Source organism: Helobdella robusta (genome assembly GCF_000326865.2).
Source record: "Helobdella robusta unplaced genomic scaffold HELROscaffold_15, whole genome shotgun sequence".
NCBI lineage: Eukaryota > Metazoa > Annelida > Clitellata > Rhynchobdellida > Glossiphoniidae > Helobdella > Helobdella robusta.
Genome location: NW_008703839.1, coordinates 1,225,834 through 1,245,731, shown reverse-complemented (window position 1 = coordinate 1,245,731; position 19,898 = coordinate 1,225,834). Strand labels below are relative to the sequence as shown.

At 32.3% G+C, this 19,898-nt stretch overlaps 3 protein-coding genes across 3 annotated transcripts; all 3 read left to right on the top strand.

Moving 5' to 3' along the window:
• Positions 1-6,472: 6,472 nt before the first annotated feature.
• Positions 6,473-9,888, top strand: HELRODRAFT_169248 (hypothetical protein; the record flags this gene model as incomplete). The annotated part of the gene is made up of 4 exons (XM_009015092.1): positions 6,473-6,495; positions 7,826-8,102; positions 8,956-9,218; positions 9,687-9,888. The coding sequence occupies 4 exons, from the start codon at positions 6,473-6,475 to the stop codon at positions 9,886-9,888; spliced, it is 765 nt and encodes a 254-aa protein (XP_009013340.1).
• A 4,399-nt stretch (positions 9,889-14,287) lies between these two features.
• HELRODRAFT_169247 (hypothetical protein) lies at positions 14,288-15,759 on the top strand (the record flags this gene model as incomplete). The annotated part of the gene is made up of 2 exons (XM_009015091.1): positions 14,288-14,666; positions 15,458-15,759. The coding sequence occupies 2 exons, from the start codon at positions 14,288-14,290 to the stop codon at positions 15,757-15,759; spliced, it is 681 nt and encodes a 226-aa protein (XP_009013339.1).
• A 333-nt stretch (positions 15,760-16,092) lies between these two features.
• On the top strand, positions 16,093-19,226 carry HELRODRAFT_169246 (hypothetical protein; the record flags this gene model as incomplete). The annotated part of the gene is made up of 8 exons (XM_009015090.1): positions 16,093-16,148; positions 16,426-16,571; positions 16,760-16,850; positions 17,245-17,392; positions 17,780-18,065; positions 18,217-18,502; positions 18,561-18,648; positions 19,188-19,226. The coding sequence occupies 8 exons, from the start codon at positions 16,093-16,095 to the stop codon at positions 19,224-19,226; spliced, it is 1,140 nt and encodes a 379-aa protein (XP_009013338.1).
• Positions 19,227-19,898: the final 672 nt, after the last annotated feature.

The window sequence follows — 19,898 nt, the reverse complement described above, 5'->3', positions numbered from 1 at the left end:
CAAAAGTAAAACAGAAAGTTTTTATACGGAAAATAAAATAAAGCACAAATATAAAATTCAAAAGTTGAATATTTTTATTTCATTTTGTTAAGAAATGTTATCATCATTAAACACAACTTATCTAACAATTTTATTCAAACAGTTATTCAAACTAGATTAAAAGATATCGTACAATTAAAAATAAATAAAGATTAATTGTAAAATAGAAAAATAGTTCCTTAATCTGAAGTTTAAAGGCTAAAACAGTAAAAATAAAAAGTATAACAATGAACTATTTTGAAAATTTAAAATATATAGAAACCCAAATTTAGATATATCTAACTATAGATATTTGAAGGATGTCCCAATAAACAATCATACGTGCACTATCTCTCCCTCGTCATTACAGCGCGATATAACCTTGCACATAAAAAAAAGTACATGAGAATTCGAAAACGGTGAAAAATTACCCTGGACAAAAACATTTGTTTAAAAGATGACTTCAACCATTAATATTTTTTCTCGACATATAACAAAAAACGAAAAAACTGCACAAAACAAAAACATATAAAAAATTTTCACGGAAGTACAGCAAGAAAGGTACAGCAGTTGATCATTGCATTACAGCTGCAGCAGTTGATAATTCAGTTGATCATACCAGCACCGTTGCAGCTTTGAATGATGAAGATGAAGAAGAGAAGCTGTGTTTATGTTGATGTTTCCAAGAATCACAACTGTCTAGATCTATGTTTAGACTGACCATTCAAGGATGAGGCTGTCGTACATAATGTACGCCATACTATGCGTGCATAAATAAAGATACGTGTAACATAACATCTGAGTCATTGCAACATATGTATATTGTAGACAAGACACATGCACATTATATTTTATACGTTTTTATGCCGGCTTTTCAAAAACATTTTTAACGCTTTTGTTTAAAAAAATCCATATAGCTCTGCAAAAAAAGAAATAAATAAAAATCAATAAATAAATATACATACACACAAATACACGTACACACACAAATATATATATATATATATATATATATATATATGTAAGTATGTTTGGATGTATACGTATAGATTTTGTTTGTATATATACGTACATAGATAATGTTATACTATTGTATCATCGTTTAACCACTGAAACATTTTTCCTCTTAAAGAAATTTTATTAAGTGAAAGTAGATAATTATAATTTGATCAAATAACGTTCAGTCTTCACGCATGTGCACAACGGTTTCCATTTCCAACATCGTAGCATCGGTATCGCGTCAATAACACCGCTGAAGTATTTTTCAGAAATCGGTATCACTATCTCCGATGCATTATTATATCACTTACACCACGTTTATCGCCGATACATTTAAGAGTCGACTGTATCTGATATCGATACTTTTTAAGCTAGTAAAAACAGTTAGCGTTTCAATATTTTTGTATTGTCATCAATATTATTGTATTATTTTTGAATCTACGAAAGCTTTAAACGGTTTGCTTCTGTAAATATTTTGTAGCGGATTTTCATATTTATTTTACTGTGATGAAGATGAAAATTGTTTCCAAGATATTATACGGGCTGAAAAAGAGAAAAATTTGATACATCAAAAAATATTCAACGAGGAAAGATACAAAATTGTTATCTTGCAATAACAAATAACGCTTGAATTTAAAAATTTATTAGATAAATCATTATATTATATTCATCCTCTTTCAACAATTATCCACGTATAATGCGAAACATTCAATACTGGACATCCTGCTAGTTGAGAATATGTTTTCATTGGGAGGCAAAATTATTTCTCAAAACAAATATGTCGTGTGAAAACTTTGAAATGTTGGTTTTACATTTAACGAAGTGACAATCAATTTTGAATTTCATTGTTAAAACTTCTAGAAATTTGTTGAATAAAAAAACTTATACTTTTAGAATTTCAATTATATTGGTTGAATGATGATTTGCCAGGGGTTGCCTAAGACCATGGAAAGCACGATACTTGTTTCTCATAATATGCAGCTGTAAATTTTTTAGCACTTCATTTAGAGTAGATTACGTGACTGCAATAACTATAAATTTGTCCATATGAGACTAAATAACACTCCATTAGCTCCATTAAAGATCAACTTTGGAGTTGTTCCTAAAACAGTTTTATACTGAACTTGTTAACAGTAAAGCGGCAAAAAAGGATTCCTCTTCACTTCACTTGCCAGTAAAACAATTCATTCTTTGACACACAGATGTTGTAAGTTATACACTCTCACTTTCTCTCTCTTCTCTCTCTCTCTCTCTCTCTCTCTCTCTCTCTCTCTCTCTCTCTCTCTCTCTTTCCATCTCTCTCACACACATACATGCATACATACATACATACAAACACATCATTTATAGAATTGATTTTTAGTGGCATTTCACAATGGATTTTTAGGGTTAGTAGGGTTTAAAATTATGAAGATTTATGCTTTTGATGCCTTTTTAAAACGTCTCTAAAGAAGAGAAATTGGTTTTGTGCGGTTAGTTTGCAAATACCTAAAATAACATTTTACTGTAAGAGAGTGTCTCTTATTAGCATCATAAGCATGAGTGGTGCGATCATCATGCATTAGACATTAATTGAGGCAGGGGGTATTAAAACTCGAAAAAAATTTGAGGCTTCTGCTCTAAAATTTGCAATCAAAATAAAATGATGCCAACTGGTATCGATGAAAATCTATTGTCCTTCATGTTTTCACAGTATTTGAGTGAGGTGTAGAATAAAAAAACCCAGTATTAGAATGTCATAGCAAACTTTGAGTTACATAAGAATAATAATTAATAATATACATTGAAGTTGTGAAAAATCATTTGGAAACATCTGAATGACTAAACAAATTTAACAATTAAATTAGATTAACAAAAATAATTGACATTGATGGTGCACTTTTTATTACTGTTGTAAAAATAGAATGACACTGCATTCAAAGACAAAGACAGATCCACTACCGGTTGTTTCCTGTCCTGAACTCATTCGTGATAGGGGATTTTCTGTAAATTGGAACGTCAGTAGCATAACTAAGAAAATAAAATAAAACACAAAAAAACTGTGGAAGTCGTTTTTGTAAATTTCGTTTTTCTTTACTAAGATGGATTTTTAATCTTGGAATCGAATTCTAATTGAAGCCAAGAGAATTCTTATCGTGTCACCATATCATAAAGTTGTTAAAATCAAGTGATTTAATAATTTAGTCTTAAACAATTTGGTTCAGCAAATAATTCACTTTCCACTGTAGTTTTTTGTGCGTTAATACAGAATTTTTACCTTTCGTGTCAAGAATATTTTTCTTTGAAACGTATGCACATGAAGTTTTATAATAATTTCCAGCTAACTCTAACGAAATGCATGTGTTAGACAAAAAATACAGATATCAGTATGAGCTAGAGCAAGTAATTAGAATGGTGAAACTGCTTAGTGAGATGTCTTGAATTGGCAATCTTTGCTTTTAAATGTGCATTTCGAACAAAACAATCAAGTGTAAATAAAAAAAACTTTTTTGTTCAAAAAACCTAATTTAAGTCTAACTTCCACTTTCACTTCTAATGAAAAATTCAATTGATGACTATTTTCCAATTTCATTAATTCATTAAACAGCTTGATTTATTAATTTAGCAGCATGATTAGTAACTCAAAGTCATAAAAAAAAAATCATTTTACAAAACAAAACAAACTTTGTATGTGTGTGTGCGTATATATATATATATGTGTGTGTGTGTATTATATATATATATAGATGTTTGTGTATATATATATATATATATATATATTTGTGCATGTGTTTGCGCATGGGCGTTCAATAAAAAAGTTAACCACAAGTATTTCTATTTTTTGTATATTTTATTTTATAAGGAACGCGTTTAGGATTTCCAATAAAAAATTTCTAAACTTTAAGACATTATTTACAGTTTACACTAGAATGCTAGATATATCTAACAACGTGAAATATAAAATTTTTTAAATAAATTCGTTGTACTTTATAAATTAAACCGATTAAACCAAAACAAATGTGCATACAAAATATGAACAATGATGTTTTTTGGTGCCATTAGGAGACCAAAGTTGCTGTAACTTTTTTACTTGTAAGGAGCTGCACATTATTAGCTCAAAACTTTGTTATTAACAAGAAATTTTACAAGTTTATTTCATGTGTAGCATGTCTGCATATCATATTGTTAAGACTTAAATTAACATAACACAAATATAATTTACTTTATTTATCGTAATTTATTATCTAACTAAATAATATATTAATAGTTCTACTGTTAAGCTTAGTATTAAGATGATGTTATATTATAAAATTATTTTAAAATGAATAAAATTAAAATAAAGACTATTAAAACTTTAAAAGAAAATACATTAAAAAATTTTTTGTACTAACCCACATGCCGTTTCAATAAGATGAGTTAATCTTAATGCAAACACTACTGCCAAGTTGTGAACGAGATGTTGATAAAATAATGTTTCTTGTTAAAACTTGCATCGGAATATAAATAAAAAAAAAGTTGAAAAACTGTCACTATTTTTACTATGCTAACGCTGGTGGTTACTTTTTAAAATCATACAACTTAAATTGATCATTAATGCAAATTAAAATTCCGTTAAATGTGTTTAAATTGAACAATAACAAATGTTAACATTTAAAATTTTTTATGTTCAATTTTTTATTATTCCGCATTTATTTTTTTATAGTAATACGCCTGTTTCTTGCAATACCATTAAATTGCTAACAGCATAGCAAACAAAGTTGCACACGCCAACCCAAGCTTGATCTTTCGTATAAGTGTCTGAGTAATGTTGTATATATTTATATATACATATATATATATATATATATATACACGTATAATGTATACGCATATAAATATGTTTTTTGGCTTCATAACAATTTTGCACCGAAGCGCACAAACTGGCTTGCGTACGTGCCATACATCAATACATATTAAAACCCACCGTAAACCCACTGACTAATATTATAATATAAAAAGTGAAAGTGCGTGCAAGATTCAATGAAGAATGTTCATTGGTTTGGGTGAAATAAAAAACACTTTTTCCATAAGTAATGATAAATCTAAAAACAATCTTTAATCGTGTTAATTTTTTTCCGTGTTCATAATATTGAAAGTTTTACAAAAATCTTGTCAATCACCAGCCACCAAACATCTTATCCTCTAATAAGTTCCAAGTATAAAAAGCATATAAGTATAAATATGCAGATACATTGTGCTGTAAACTCCTCCTACCTGAAAGCTGAATATAATATTGGAACATGTTTTAAACGATACTTGAATAAATATACAATTTATGTGCTATGATTCTTTCTTAGCGTATTACGCAATATTTCATTTAGACGCGTCTGTTTTATTTTGCTACAGGCTAGGTTTTAATCGTTTGCTTATTCGTTTTTACGTTTATCTTTCGCGGGTACACTCGATGTTAAACCAATTTTTGGCTCAAATACTGGTTGTAGCAAAATACCTTATTTAAATGCATCAAAAAAACTAATATTCAACAGTTGTTTCTTTTTATTATTTTAATTTGCTCTTAAAAAATTAACCAGAAAGATTGCTCTTTAAAAAATTAACCTGAAATCAATGATATGAAATAATAATTCATTACAAATTAAACGACCATTCATGAATAAATAACAAAAACACTACAACATTACGTTTTTTCAGCAGTAAATGTCCTGTACTTAGCTTGAAAAGTTTAACAAAAACACCATTTTAAGCAACCTTTTTACATTAAACAGAATAACGATGCAAGAAGAAACTTCACAATGAACTAGTAAAATATGTTTTCAAACAATAAACAAATATTGCGAAAGGACGGATTTTTCAAAGGGATTGACTCTTCAGTTAGCAGTGCAAAACATTTCATTTTGTTTTCATAGCAAGTGATTAATTTTTTCCAATTAACTTATCATTACTTCCCAGTTGAAAAACGTAACACAAAACAAAATGACTGAGGAAAACCACACAGCTGTAACAAAAAATTTGTTTATTTTAAATTGTTTATCGATGCCGAACTGCGGCAAAAATTTCAATGTTTGTTGATAAAATGAATTTAACCAAGAATTAAGAATAAAAATAAGAATTCATCGTGAGCAGATGTAGGAGGATAAAGTTTTGAAGCTTCAAGTTTTGCAAATATAAATTTAACTAACTAACACACACCCACACACACCCACCATAAAACCCACTCATAAAACACACAAACAAATTCACACACACACACACACATATATATATATATATATATATATATACATAATTGTAATAAATTTTCTTGTATAATTATATATATATATATATATACATACACTTGTGTGTTTGTGAGTGTGTGTGTTTACGAACGACGTATATATTGAATAATAATTTTTATGTGGTTTAATACTTTTTTCGTTTAAAAAAACCGTGGTGCTAGAGCGACTGAAAATATTTTTGTCTCCAAATAAGATCAGAAATGCGCTTGCTTCAGCCAAGGCGGTAAATTCATTATAATAATCCAACCTTGAACGTTGATAATGCTAGCGTGCTGTTTAGCAGACGGGGCGGAGTTAAATTTTAACAAGCCAATCGTAGCTTCGAAAACGCGCAAAAGTAAAAAACTAAATAAAGTACACGTTGGTTTTGTATTTTTTATGGTTGTTTATAATTTTTTTAAATTCCAAAAAAATATTTATATGATGTAAATGATAAAAGCAATATGCTGTTACGCCATTTAGTAAGTTTACAAAACAAATTTTATTATCTAACGCCAGAAATATCGAGCTACACATTGGTTTCGATTCGTTTTTTTATTTGCTTATGTCACGTAGGCCATAAGTTTGTGCTCAGTATGCACGGTGTACAAATACAAAGTTTTATGCAAGTCTATGGAAATTCAGACATAGTTCACTTTGATTCACGCATCTCTGCAGTACGATTTAACAAAAGTGTTTGAACATTTTGAAATGTCCTAATTATTCCGACACTGTTTTCGTCATACATTCTACGGATTATTTTCGTTTCTTATCTACAAAAAATTAAAATATTTTAACACCTTATCGTACGTTAATTGCATAAAGCGTACGCACAGATCGATGAAGTTATATAGCGCTTTTTACCAACAACTCTCTAGATAGGTTCGTTTTTTGCAATGCTTTGTAGTACATATCAGATGCACCAAGTACAAACATAGTGTAAAGTACACGCGAACTGACGCATCTCACACATTGCATGCGATAGGCATTCGACGAACCCGGGCTGGCAGTACCAGGAACCTTAGCCTGGTGTTTACAGTTTTGTGAGATCAGTTTTAATATCAAATTTTAAAGTTTGTCTTTTCAATTTTCCTGAAATATGATTTCTGTAATATAGGATTATGTCGCTGTCGTTGTTTTTGAATATATTGCTACCTTGCTGTAAGGTACGCTTTAATACTAACTTCTATAGCAATGAGGAACAAAGAAATGACAACAAAGATGAAGAATACGACACCAACTAATTAACTCACTTTGCTAAAAAAATAATTTGGCTTTGTTTATAGAAACTATATAAGCCAAACCTGCATTGAAGATTTGTGAAAAATCGAAATCGAGGCCTATCTTCATGATGAATGAACAACAGTTTTATGAACTTTGATAATAATTCTATTTTCAATAAACTGAAGAATTTCCAAAAAATTCTAGCATGTAAAATTGAAAAGACAAATTCTAAATTGATTAATGCCAACATTTCGGTAAAATTCATGCAATACTGTGCAAAATATGGTCTTTCCAATAGACACACACACACACAACACACACACGCACATATTGTCGGCGCTATTTTTTAGTGAATTAATTCTCATCTTGGACAATGTAACTGTATTCAGTTCTAGAATTGCATTGGCCGGTGACGGTGACTTTAACATTCATATAGAAAGGGATAATGATCTTTACGCTGTAGCCCTAAGGGAAATTTTTGAAAATTATCATTTAATGAATCATGTTAGTGAGCCTACTCATTCTCTGGCAGGTACGATGGACTTAGTGGTCACCTCGGCAAATTGGCAGGTACTGGACTGTGTGGTCTTTCCAAGTGGGGTAAATTCAGATCATGGTCTGGTTCAGGTAAGTCTGTCAAGTACCCGTACTTGCACTCGCCGTAAGTGGAGGACGTTCAGATCATGGAGTCCAATGAAAGATGATGAGTTCATTGATGTGTTACTTAAATCTCCAATTTCAAGGCCGTGTACGAGCGACAATACAGGATTCCAACTTTTCGTTGATGAGTCAATAAAAATTGCTGATTTAATTGCTCCATTCCGCACTGTTTTGGCTAGACGGGATCAGGTAGCACCATCGTTTGATGATGAATGTATTCGAATGAAGCATGTTTGTAAAAGAAAAGAAAGAGTGTTTAGGAAAAGTTTGAAAACCACTCATCGTGAGGAATGGAAATCTGCCCTAAAAGAGCAATATAATCTTTTTGCTAGTAAACGCCAATTGTACTGGATCGGAATTGTTGATAAAAACAAGGGTAATCCAAAAAATCTATGGAGGGGTGATTGATAGAATTCTTTGCAGGAGTAGAAATGAAGATGTTGGTGTTGTTACTAATGTGTTGTCTGCTAATCAACAGAATGGTCTGCCGGCTTCGCTCAGGGACATTGGGTTGACCATGACATGCTTCAGAAAGAAACTCAAAACATTTTTGTTTTTGTTACAGTGATATCTTTATTTTTGAATTGTTCTATAGTGTTTTTATTTTGCAATTGTGTTGAATTGTTACAGTTTTTTGCAGCCAGACAATTGTTTCTACGTTTAACTTTATTTTAGTGAGGACATGTTTAATCTTATGTTTAATTTTATGTTATTTTATATTTTGATGGCGCTTTTGAATTTTAACTAACTAGCGCTAGATAAATCTTTTGATAATAATATATATATATATATATATATATATATATTATCAACCAAACAGCGTGGCAATACCAAGTTTGATATAATGCTTGATATTGTTGATTTGATAAAATATATGTCAACAAATGATCTTTGTCAACATTTGCCAACATTTGTGATTTTAAATATAAAGAAAATACCTGATTTGATGTCGAATAATATGTTGGAGGCAATATATGAGAAAAATGACAAAATGGCCGCCGTGCTGAATGAAATACTGGACACAAATAAATCGCTGTGTAAACAAATTAACAGGTGCGCCTACTTGTACAAATCTCGTTTCAAGTATCGCGCATGATACAAACTCTCGCACAAATCTTGCTACGTGTAATGTCGACGATACAAATGTTAATCGTATTAAAAATGAAACAATCGATACTTCATGGTCAAATATTTTAGTGTCAAAAACAAAAAAAACCTGATTGTGAATTACAATCTGACGATCGTATGAAACTCGTTCAGCGCAGTAAGAAAAAAGTCAAATCAATATCTTTACCGCCAAGTTGAAAAAAATATCAATAAAAATAAATCTCACAAACCCTCAAAGATTTTGGGATCACTCACAACTAGCCCCCTCTTCACGGCATCTAAATCAATTATTAAAAAAAAAGTTTTCTAAATTGCGAATGTCAAACTACCTGAAAGTTCCATAATCGAAAAACACTGTGAGAATAGGGGAATCAATTTGATTTTCTGTTATCCGGCCTCTAAACTTGTGGAAAATGATGATGAAATAAAATACTCCTCATTCAGATTGTGTGTCCCGGCCGAGGAGTATGGCAAGGTGATGACTGCATCAAACTGGCCTGCCTCAGTTGTCGTTCGTGAATGGATCTTTAATAAAGATAACACCAACTCTTCGAATACACTGCTCAGTGCCAAAACAAATGCATCTGCAGTGAAAGATGTTAACAACACCGAAGAAAACAGAGGCGTCAGCAAATCAGATATTTGACTAACTGATTTCCCTGAAAATAAACAAAATAATGATGAGATATTTGAAGAAAGTAATACGCTATTTTCTCATAATATTTTATTTGACAGAAACAACTGCTCATTAAACTTGATTTCGAACTATGACGTTGATTTAAATAATGATTGTAATTTATTCAGTCTAACCTCCGAATATTTCACTGTCGATCAGCTTAAATCCTTGTTGCAATGTAAACGTAATGGCTCATACAATTTTCTCCTCCTTCATATTAATTGTAGAAGCTTGATTGCACACACTTTTGAAATATTTCAGCTTGTAAATGACTTCCAATTAATTAATCATATAGTATGCCTAAGCGAAACTTGGTTAAGTGATAACGAAATTATAACTCTTTGAAAGTTACTTTTCCTGATGACAATTTTGTTTTCAACAACAGATCCTACAAGAAAGGTGGCGGAACAGGCTTTCTAATTAAAAATAATTTAATCTACGAAGTTTTAGATAATGTCAGCCAAGATTTTAATGTCTTTGAATGGAGTGGAGTCAAAATAATCTGCAACACCAAAGCATGCTACTATATATGTGTTTATCGATCACCAGGAGGTAAACTGGAAGATTTTTTTTAATGAAATTAATGAACTTCTAAACAATTTTTTCCCTATGGTTTCAAATTTTGATGTTTTCATTGTTGGCAATTTCAACATAAACTTGGATAACACCAACAGCAACATACGAACGTTTTTAGATCTTTTTGCAGGATTTGATTTACATCCTATTATAAATCAACCTACAAGAATTACTGATTCAATTTCATCTATTATAGACAACATCTTCACCAATCATAAAAGTAGTGTTTTCACTAAAGGTATACTACTGGAAGATATCTCTGATTACCTTCCAATTTTTCTGTGCCTTCCAGATAACTTACCTACTACTTCCAAACGCAACAGCATAAAAACTAGAATAATCAACACAGATAACATATCTCAAGCAAATGATAAACTGGCAAGTTTGAATGGCCAGAAACTCAAAATGACTTTGATTTAGATACAGAATACCACATCTTCTTAATGAGGTATATGGACATCATAAACCTTACATGCCCTCTTCAAAACAAGAAAAACCGTTTCAGAAAGCCCTGGATGGATATTAATCTCTATAAACTTCATAAGAATAAAAACAAATTATACATCAATTACCTTAAAAACCCAACAACAGATAACAAAATAATATATACTAAATCAAAAAATAATTTTATTAAATTAAAAAAGTCTACAATAAAAAATTTTTACGCTAAAAAATTTGAACACTGCAATTCTGCTAGAACCAAATGGAAGATCATCAATGAGATTATAGAAACAAGTAAAAATGAATATAATTTATTTCAATCAGTTTCAGACAAGAATGGTAAATTGGATATTGTTAATGGCATCAATAGATTTTTTATTGAACAAAGTAAAAACTTGAATGAAAACAGAAAAAACTTTGCAAACGAAGCCATTTTTGAAAAAATTGAATCATGTTCTTCCTCTATGTACATTGAAGACGCAACACCTGATGAAATAATATTAATTGTTAAAAAGCTTCAAACCAGCAACACTCTCGATTGCAACTTCTTGTCATCTAACTTAATAAAACGGACTATAATCTATATTATTTAATAAATCAATCAAAGTGGGAAAATTTTCCAGTAGCATGAAGATTGCTAAGGTTCTGCCAATTTTCAAAAGTGGTGATCCGAAACTATTTGAAAATTATCGACCAATATCTATATTTCCTATATTTTCTAAAATTTTTGAAAAACTAATGTTTAACAGGTTATGGAGTTTTTCGATAAAATTCAATATAATTCATAAACATCAATACGGTTTCATTCCTAAATCATCAACTGAAGTTGCAATTGCAGAACTACCCACTTCGCTTTTAAATAATTTCGAACTTAAAAATTTTACCTTAGGTATTTTCATAGACCTCAAAAAAGCATTTGATGTCACTGATCATCCACTAATGTTGTCAAAATTAAAGATCTATGGCATTCGAGGTCCTATCTTCAACTGGTTTGAATCTTATTTAATGTCAAGAACGCAATATACCTCTATAGATGATTTCAACTCCCATCCTGGTATTATTCAAACTGGAGTTCGACAAGGCTCGATTCTAAGACCGCTTCTATTTATAATATTTGTCAATGATATATTTTTAGTATCCAACATATGCAAAACCATATTATACGCAGATGACACTAACATATTTTTATCTGGAGATAATCCAATTGACCTATTTTCAAATATGAATCATGAACTAAATAAATTTATGGAATGGTTTGAATTCAATAAATTAACATTGAATATAACAAAATCTTGCTTCATAGTGTTTGGTCCTAAGATCAAAACAAATGACGTTATTTTTAACAATTTAAAAATATATCTTGGCAAAAACGTTCTTCCAAGAGTGTCGTCTGTCAGATTCCTTGGAATTATCATCTAAAGTGATTTGAAATGGGATGAACACGTCAATGTAGTGATCAGTAAGTTACACAGAGTCATTGGCGTGATTTATAGAGCACGTAGTAAACTTGACCAAACTTCAATGATTATTCTTTATTATTCATTTTTTTATCCGTACCTCATATGTGGTAATCTGTTCTGGGGCTACAGCTGTAAATATTTAAATAATAAATTACAAATAACACAAAAACGCTTACTGAGAATTTGCTTCTCACCTAAATTTTACGACCATACTGCCTCCATTTTCACTGATCGTGGATTTCTTAACATCGAACAGATAATTAAGTATATAATTTTAATTTATATTTATAAAATCCAACATGTTGACAGCCACAAAACTTTTTTTTTATTTGAAAAAATTACATCAAGACCAGACAGAACAACATGCTGAAAGTACCCAAAAGTAGGACAGGATTAAATGATAAATCCTGGTACATACGAGGAGTTAAAATGTGGAATAAATTTGGTTTCCATAATTCACAGTTCTCTTCCATTGCCTCCTTTAAAAAGACAGCCAAGAAAAAAATTCTCGAAAGTGTTTTGAAAAACTTAATTAGTTGTTATTATTTCATACTCGTGATATTACTTTGATTTTTGTTACTATTATATAAATGTTTTAGACAATTGCAGAAACGTTGTAAAATTTTTATTTTCCAAATTGAATTAATTATTTGAAATTTTTTATTTTTTGCTATGACATTCACTCAATTACATTTTAATTAAGGTGGTCTGCACAAGTTAATGAATTTTTTTTTACCAAATAAATGATTGAAAAAAAATATGCACTCGAGAATGAATAGGAGAATTGTAGTATATTAGTATATTATTCTTTCAATAAAATAAATGATGACGACAAAAATTTTGGAAATATTGAGAAATGTAAAAAACGCCATAAATTTGCTTGTTTACATAAATTTCTACATTAATTATGGTAATTACCAGCATATATATATATATATATATAATGTATATATATATATATATATATATATATGCGATATATTGATGAAAATCACAGCATGTTCGGCGTTATTTAACTTATCGATTTTTCTAACGGCTGATCGTAAATCATTTTCAAGTTTTTTGAGTTCAAAACCAAAATTTTTGTTTATTTTAAACATGATAGAACAAAAAAGCTTTTTTCGGTATTCCTATGCCATTTTCGGTGTTTGAATTAATGCGTCGTGTATGTGCCCATGTTCAAATAAATATATACTGTCTCTACTCTACTTTGTTGATTTCTTGAACATTGTTCTGCGGGTTTATTTTTCTGAATTTCGTTACTGAGGTTTTGTTGCTGTTTTGAATTGATTTTAAAAAATTCAGTTTTAATTTAGTTTATTATTTAGTTTGGCACATTTTGAAAACATTTATTTTGCAGAGTTAGAAGGATTTCCTTTTTGTTTGGTAATAAATTTATTTCAGTTAGCTTTTGTTTGTCGTGTTCAACATATAAAACGTGTATGAAGAAGACTTGTTAGTGGTTAGTAAGGCCGGATTGACCGACTGGCAAGCAGGGCGCGAAAGCACTTCCACCCGGCCCGTGTTTTTCAACCCGGAGATAAACATTTGTGAGAAAGCGAGTCCCGCTCAAAAACTGAAGTTATTCACAAAAAGTTGGAGTGATAAAATTTTGTATTATTTACACTATTTAACACGATTTTTTTTAAATCTAAATTTTAATCAATCGTAGCACATTATCGGTTAAATTTTTACAATACACTTTGGGGTAAAACGCCTCCCTATAAAATGGGTAAAACGCCCCCTTATAAATAATGTAATTAAAGAATAATTTTATACTAGAACTATTGGATATTGTTTTGATCCTTAAAATTAAAAAATGAAATTTAACAGTTGTTTGTTGGCTTTCTTTTTAACTTTAACAGTCATACTTCTTAATTTAACTTAACAAAATGCCACGGTCTTGCAAAAGAAAATCAGCAAGAGGATCATACGAAGAAGAGTCGCTTCGTCAGGCATTAGCGGCCATTCATGATGGAACACCAGTAAAAACAGCTGCACGGCAGTACAGTATTCCTCAACGAACACTAAGACGACACCGGGATAAGAAAGTATTACAGCCGGGAAAATTAAAATTGGGACGATTCGAATCGGATATTCCCATTCAATATGAAAAAGAATTGGTGTCCCTAATTCAAAATATGGAAAAGGCTTTATTTGGTTTAAGCATTATGGGTGTGCGAAAATTGGCATATGATTTTGCTGAGAAAATGGGCCTGAAGCATCGATCTAGTAAAAAGACAAAAATGGCAGGAGTAGATTGGATGCACGGTTTTTTTTAAGGAGATATAACCAACTAACTGTCAATAAGACAGCCTGAGGCAACAAATATCTCACGAGCAGTAGGTTTTAATCAGGAAAAGGTTAAATCTTTTTTGAAATTTATGATGAGCTTCAGTACCAATACTCATTTAATGATTTGACAATCTGGAACGTCGATGAAACGAGTATTTCAAGAGTGCAAAAACCAGTAAAAGTGGTTGCGACTAAAGGCACTAGACTTGTTGGTCGTAAGACAAGCGGGGAACGGGGTCAAACTACAACAGTAATGTGTGTTTTCAATGCAGCTGGGATGTACATACCTCCAATGTTTATTTTTCCACGGAAGCGTATGGTTGATTCTTTGATGAATGAGGCACCACCAGGTGCTATTGGAGTTTGTACCCCAAGCGGTTGGACAGTGAATGTTTTATGAGATGGTTGAATCATTTTACATTTATTGTAAAGCCATCAAAAAAAGACAAACATCTTATTTTTCTTGATGGACATCACTCTCACAAAACACTTGAGGCAGTGACATTTTGTCGTGAAAATGAATTGAATAACATTTCCACCCCTCTGCACACATAAGATGCAGCCTCTTGTTGTTTCCTTTTTTAAAGAATTGAAAGCTGCAACTGCAGATGGATAGATGCTTAGTAACAAAGGAAGACGGATAACCTTTTATGAAATAGCTGGACTATTTTCAAAAGCATTTTTGAAAGCAGCCACCCCAGAAAAAGCTGTACATGGTTTTGTATGCACTGGTTTGTGGCCTCTAAACAAACAAATTTTTTCTGAAGATTTTTTTGCATCAAAGCTAACAGATGAACCCTTACCGAATACAGTCACTTTAGTTCAACAAACACCTGAATCTGTGAAACCTGCACAGGAAGTTGATCATGCAAAAAAAAATCCTAAAACGACACTGTTGAAGATCATGGGTCCAATTAAAATTGACAACGTGAGAACTAGAAAACGAAAATCAGAAAAAGCTGCCCTTTTGACATCTAGTCTTTACAAAAATTTACTCGAAAAAAGGGAAAATTCAAAGACTATGTCAAAACAACAACTGATAAATGGTAGCGGTAAAGAAAAAAATTGACTGTGAGCCATGTAATACCTGTCAGTTGAAATACTGTGATGATGTAACGGGTCGGAACTGAATTCAATGTCAGTCTCTAACATGCTCACAGTGGTACCACAATGAATGCCAAGGACTTGATGAGAACTATAATGAACAATTTACATGCATTGATTGTGAAAATTCTGATTCAGATTAAGCATCAGTTCTGTTTTAATAAACGTTTGAATAATTTAATAATCAATTTAAATACATTAACAGTTTTTTCAATATTTGTTAACATTGTTTTTATAGTTTTGTTTAATAAATTTGATTGAATATTCAAATTTACCAATGTATTTTTAAACACTATCTATGACAGTGACATGGGGTAAAACGCCTCCTAGTAGGCGTTTAGCCCCAATGCTGGGGTAAGAAGCCCCTTTATCAAAAAAGTTTTAATGGCAAAAATTTTTTATTGGGTCGTTTTTATTTGTTAAAATTATGTATTTATATAAAATACTATGAGTGATCTTTCTGGAATTTTAAAAATCTCAGTTTTATAGTATAAATGTGATTTAATCGAACTTTTCCCTTACCCCATGTTACCCTACAACAGTAGTCAAAATGATAATCCTCGTCAATTTTTAGGAGATATAATGTCACAGGTCTAAGTAAAATTGTTTTTCCCAAATTTTTAAGTGACAGGTGCGGCAGTGACCAAAGTGAAATTCATAACTCCCAATTTTTAGGTGACAGGAATAACAGGAGCTATAACGAAACTTCCCCAAATTTTTTAAGTGACAGGGCTGGTCCTACGGAAAATATTTTAGATTCCAGGTATCAGGCCAAAAGTCAGCACCAAAAACGATTGTTTGTAAATTTCACCAGAATTTTTGGGTGAAGGATTTAACCATGCGAAGAACATTTTTAGTTGTAAGTCAGCGGAATCTTTTCCAGAACAAGTTTCACAGGTTAATAAACCGACGCCAGCACAAAGACCTATTATTATTCGAAAACGTGATAATATTTTAAATTCCAGGAATAGGTGCAGAATGGTTCAAAAGGATGAAGAAGTCGAACACAGTCCTTCGTCTGGCGACCATGGGAAGTCAATGCATCGTCGGCCGAATGTAAATACCGAACGTCACAGGTTGGTTCGACATCAGGAGCTGTTGAAATCAGAGGTGATAGTTGCAGGATCTGACGATTTCTGTTATGTGTTTATCAAAATTTAGATGTCTGTCAAAAGTGACTCCAAGCAACTTGATCGCATCCGAGATAGACAATGTGGACCCTGCTATGTCCATTTCCTCGAGCTGAAACCTCGACAGTTGTTGATGTGTTTCAATGACCATAATTTCAGATTTGTTAGGGTTGAGAAGAAGAAAATTATTAGCATACCACCGATAAACCTCGCTAGTACAATTGCTTAAAACTCGAAATGCTGCTTTCAAATATTGATGATTCGTTAAGAATTGCACAGCGCCTTGAAGTTTCAAAGAATTTAGTTAATTCATCCTACAGGTTTATTCCAGAGGTTAGGAACATGCAGGATAAAACAGAAGATAGGATGAAAGCAGTGGGGCGGCAAATGAACTCGCTTCGTCAATCGCTTGACGTTCTTCGAGGCTATGGGGTAAGGCAAACTGTTCCTCAAGTCAGGGGTGAAAAGGTTTGTTTTGGTTGTGAAAAACCAGGAAACTTCGTCTCCCAATGCCCTCAGGGAAGTTTCAGTCAAACAATCAAAAGGGTCGGAATAACTGTTACAGGTGCGAAAAATCAGGTCATTTCAAAAGGGAATGTCCAGAAAAAGAAGTCAAATCAACAATCGGAACGCATAAACAAATCTAATGGAACTGACGACCAAACCTTATATTTGCCGATCTCGGTAAATGGTAAAAAAAAGATTGTTTTTTGGATAGCAGTAGCAGCGTATCTATCATCCCGTCCTGCATAGTTGATGTAACAAGGGTTAAACGTTAAACCTACCAAAAAAACGTTGAAAGCTGCTAACAATACAGAGATTCTAATGAATGGGAAAATGAAACTATGGATAAAGGTGGGTGGATTTTCTAAACTTACTTCAATCATGATATCAGACCACGTGTCAGAAATTATCATGGGTTTAGATTGGCTGGTAAATAAAAAAGTTTCATGGAAGTTTGACGAAGCACGGGTTACCGTTGGTAACAAAAATAGAGTAGTGAAGTTGGTCACTAAAGGATTGTCAAATGGGCGACTGCGCCGAATCTACTGTGTGAAAGTGCAAATTCCAACACGAGCGGAATTAGATGTACTGACAAAATTGGTGATATGCCAGCCATACAAATTAACATTGACATTATGTATGTTCAGAAGCAAGGCAAATGAAATCGGGTGTATATGTTGCTAGGACGCTGCATCCGATTAAATACGATGGCCAATGCGTCAGGGTATTAAACTTAAATGATGAACCCAGACTGATTAAACAGAGAACGCGGTTGACCGATGTTACAGGGGCCAGAGTGAAAAATAAGTTAGATCAACAACCTCAACAGGAGAATCTAGCTAACATCAAAACTATAATTGACGAACTGACTATGGATGCCCCCGAAGAAGGAAGGCACAAATTATCTGAATTATTAAATAATTTTGTTGACGTATTCAGTGATACATGCACAGAAATTGGAGTTGCAAAAGGGGTTTATCATAGGATCAACACAGAGCATGCCCGACCGATAAAGCAACAACTCAGACGATATCCCCCAGTACAACGAAGGAAACTGGCACGCGAAGCCAGGCGGTGGGCGAACTAGTTTGTAGCCTTTGAACTGACCGATGAAAAGGGACAATCAAAACAGGCTAGGGAGTGGGCAGACCAAAGCGACCACGAAGCCCAACGAGACGAGTCGCCAGTCAATTACAGAACTCACAGGCGGAATAAGCCCGGTGAGCGGGGAGGCGAAAAATTTAGCCGATAAACGCTGCCTTGCCGCAAATCATCGCTGGTTATAATATTGGAAGGCCAGTTTTGCGAAGGCGAAACGCTTTTCTCCATAGACCAAATGAACCAGGTGAACTCGACTAGCAGCACCCCGGAGTGGGCAAGTAGTTAGTTGCTCATCTAAGCAACAGGCATCGCTGCACCGACGAAAAGAAAGGAAAGAAAAAGACAAATTCAACGGAGATCTTTGACAACAAGCGTCGAAATTTTGTAAAGTTTTTTTGGCGCGCGTATATGAATGAACGTTTCATGTGCGTATATTGGTTGGTTTGACGGGCTGTATAGAATGGTCTGGTATCCAGGGTGGTAAAACGTTGTATAAACTGGTTTTGCAAGCATGCTGGTGGAATGAATTGGTTTTATGTGAATAGCATGGCGCGAGTATGTTGAGTATATTTAAGAGTGAATGGTCAATTAGAATATAAGTATTTTGGACAATTGTTTTAGTTAGTTTTCGAGTTAGTTTTTGTAATTTTTGGGGCAGTTCGGTTCCTGGCATGTTAGGTCATCTGGTAATTGGTGATACTTTGAACATAGTTCTGTGGGATTATTTTTCTGAATTTTGTTACTGCTGTTTTGAATTGATTTTAAAATATTCAGTTTTAATTTATTATTTAGTTTGGAACATTTTGAAAACATTCATTTTGCGGAGTAAGTATATTTTCTTTCTTGTTTGGTAATAAATTTATTTCAGTTAGCTTTTGTTTCAACATATAAAACGTGTCATATAAAACGTGTATGAAGAAAACTTGTCAGCGGTTAGTAAGGCCGGATTGACCGACTGGCAAGCATAGCGCGATGGCACTTCCGAGGAGGCGAGTCCCGGGCAAAAGCGAGACTGCCTAGGCTGGCGCCGGCGTTTGCTGGTGTTCGAACAGAGAAAAGATTCCGCCGCGCGGCAAAAATTTACTCATATATATATATATATATATATATATATATATATATATAATAAAAAGTCAACTAACGCCGAACATACTGCGATTTCCATCAATAATTGCATTTCCGACAGTCTTAATCCAATCCCACACACACACACACACATATATATATATATATATTGTATTAAGACTGTCAGAAGACATGTATGAAAAGTCTCATTCATACATTTTTATCAATAGTTGCATATATATATATATATATATATATATATATATATATACATTGAACTAAGACTGTCAGAAAAGCAATTATT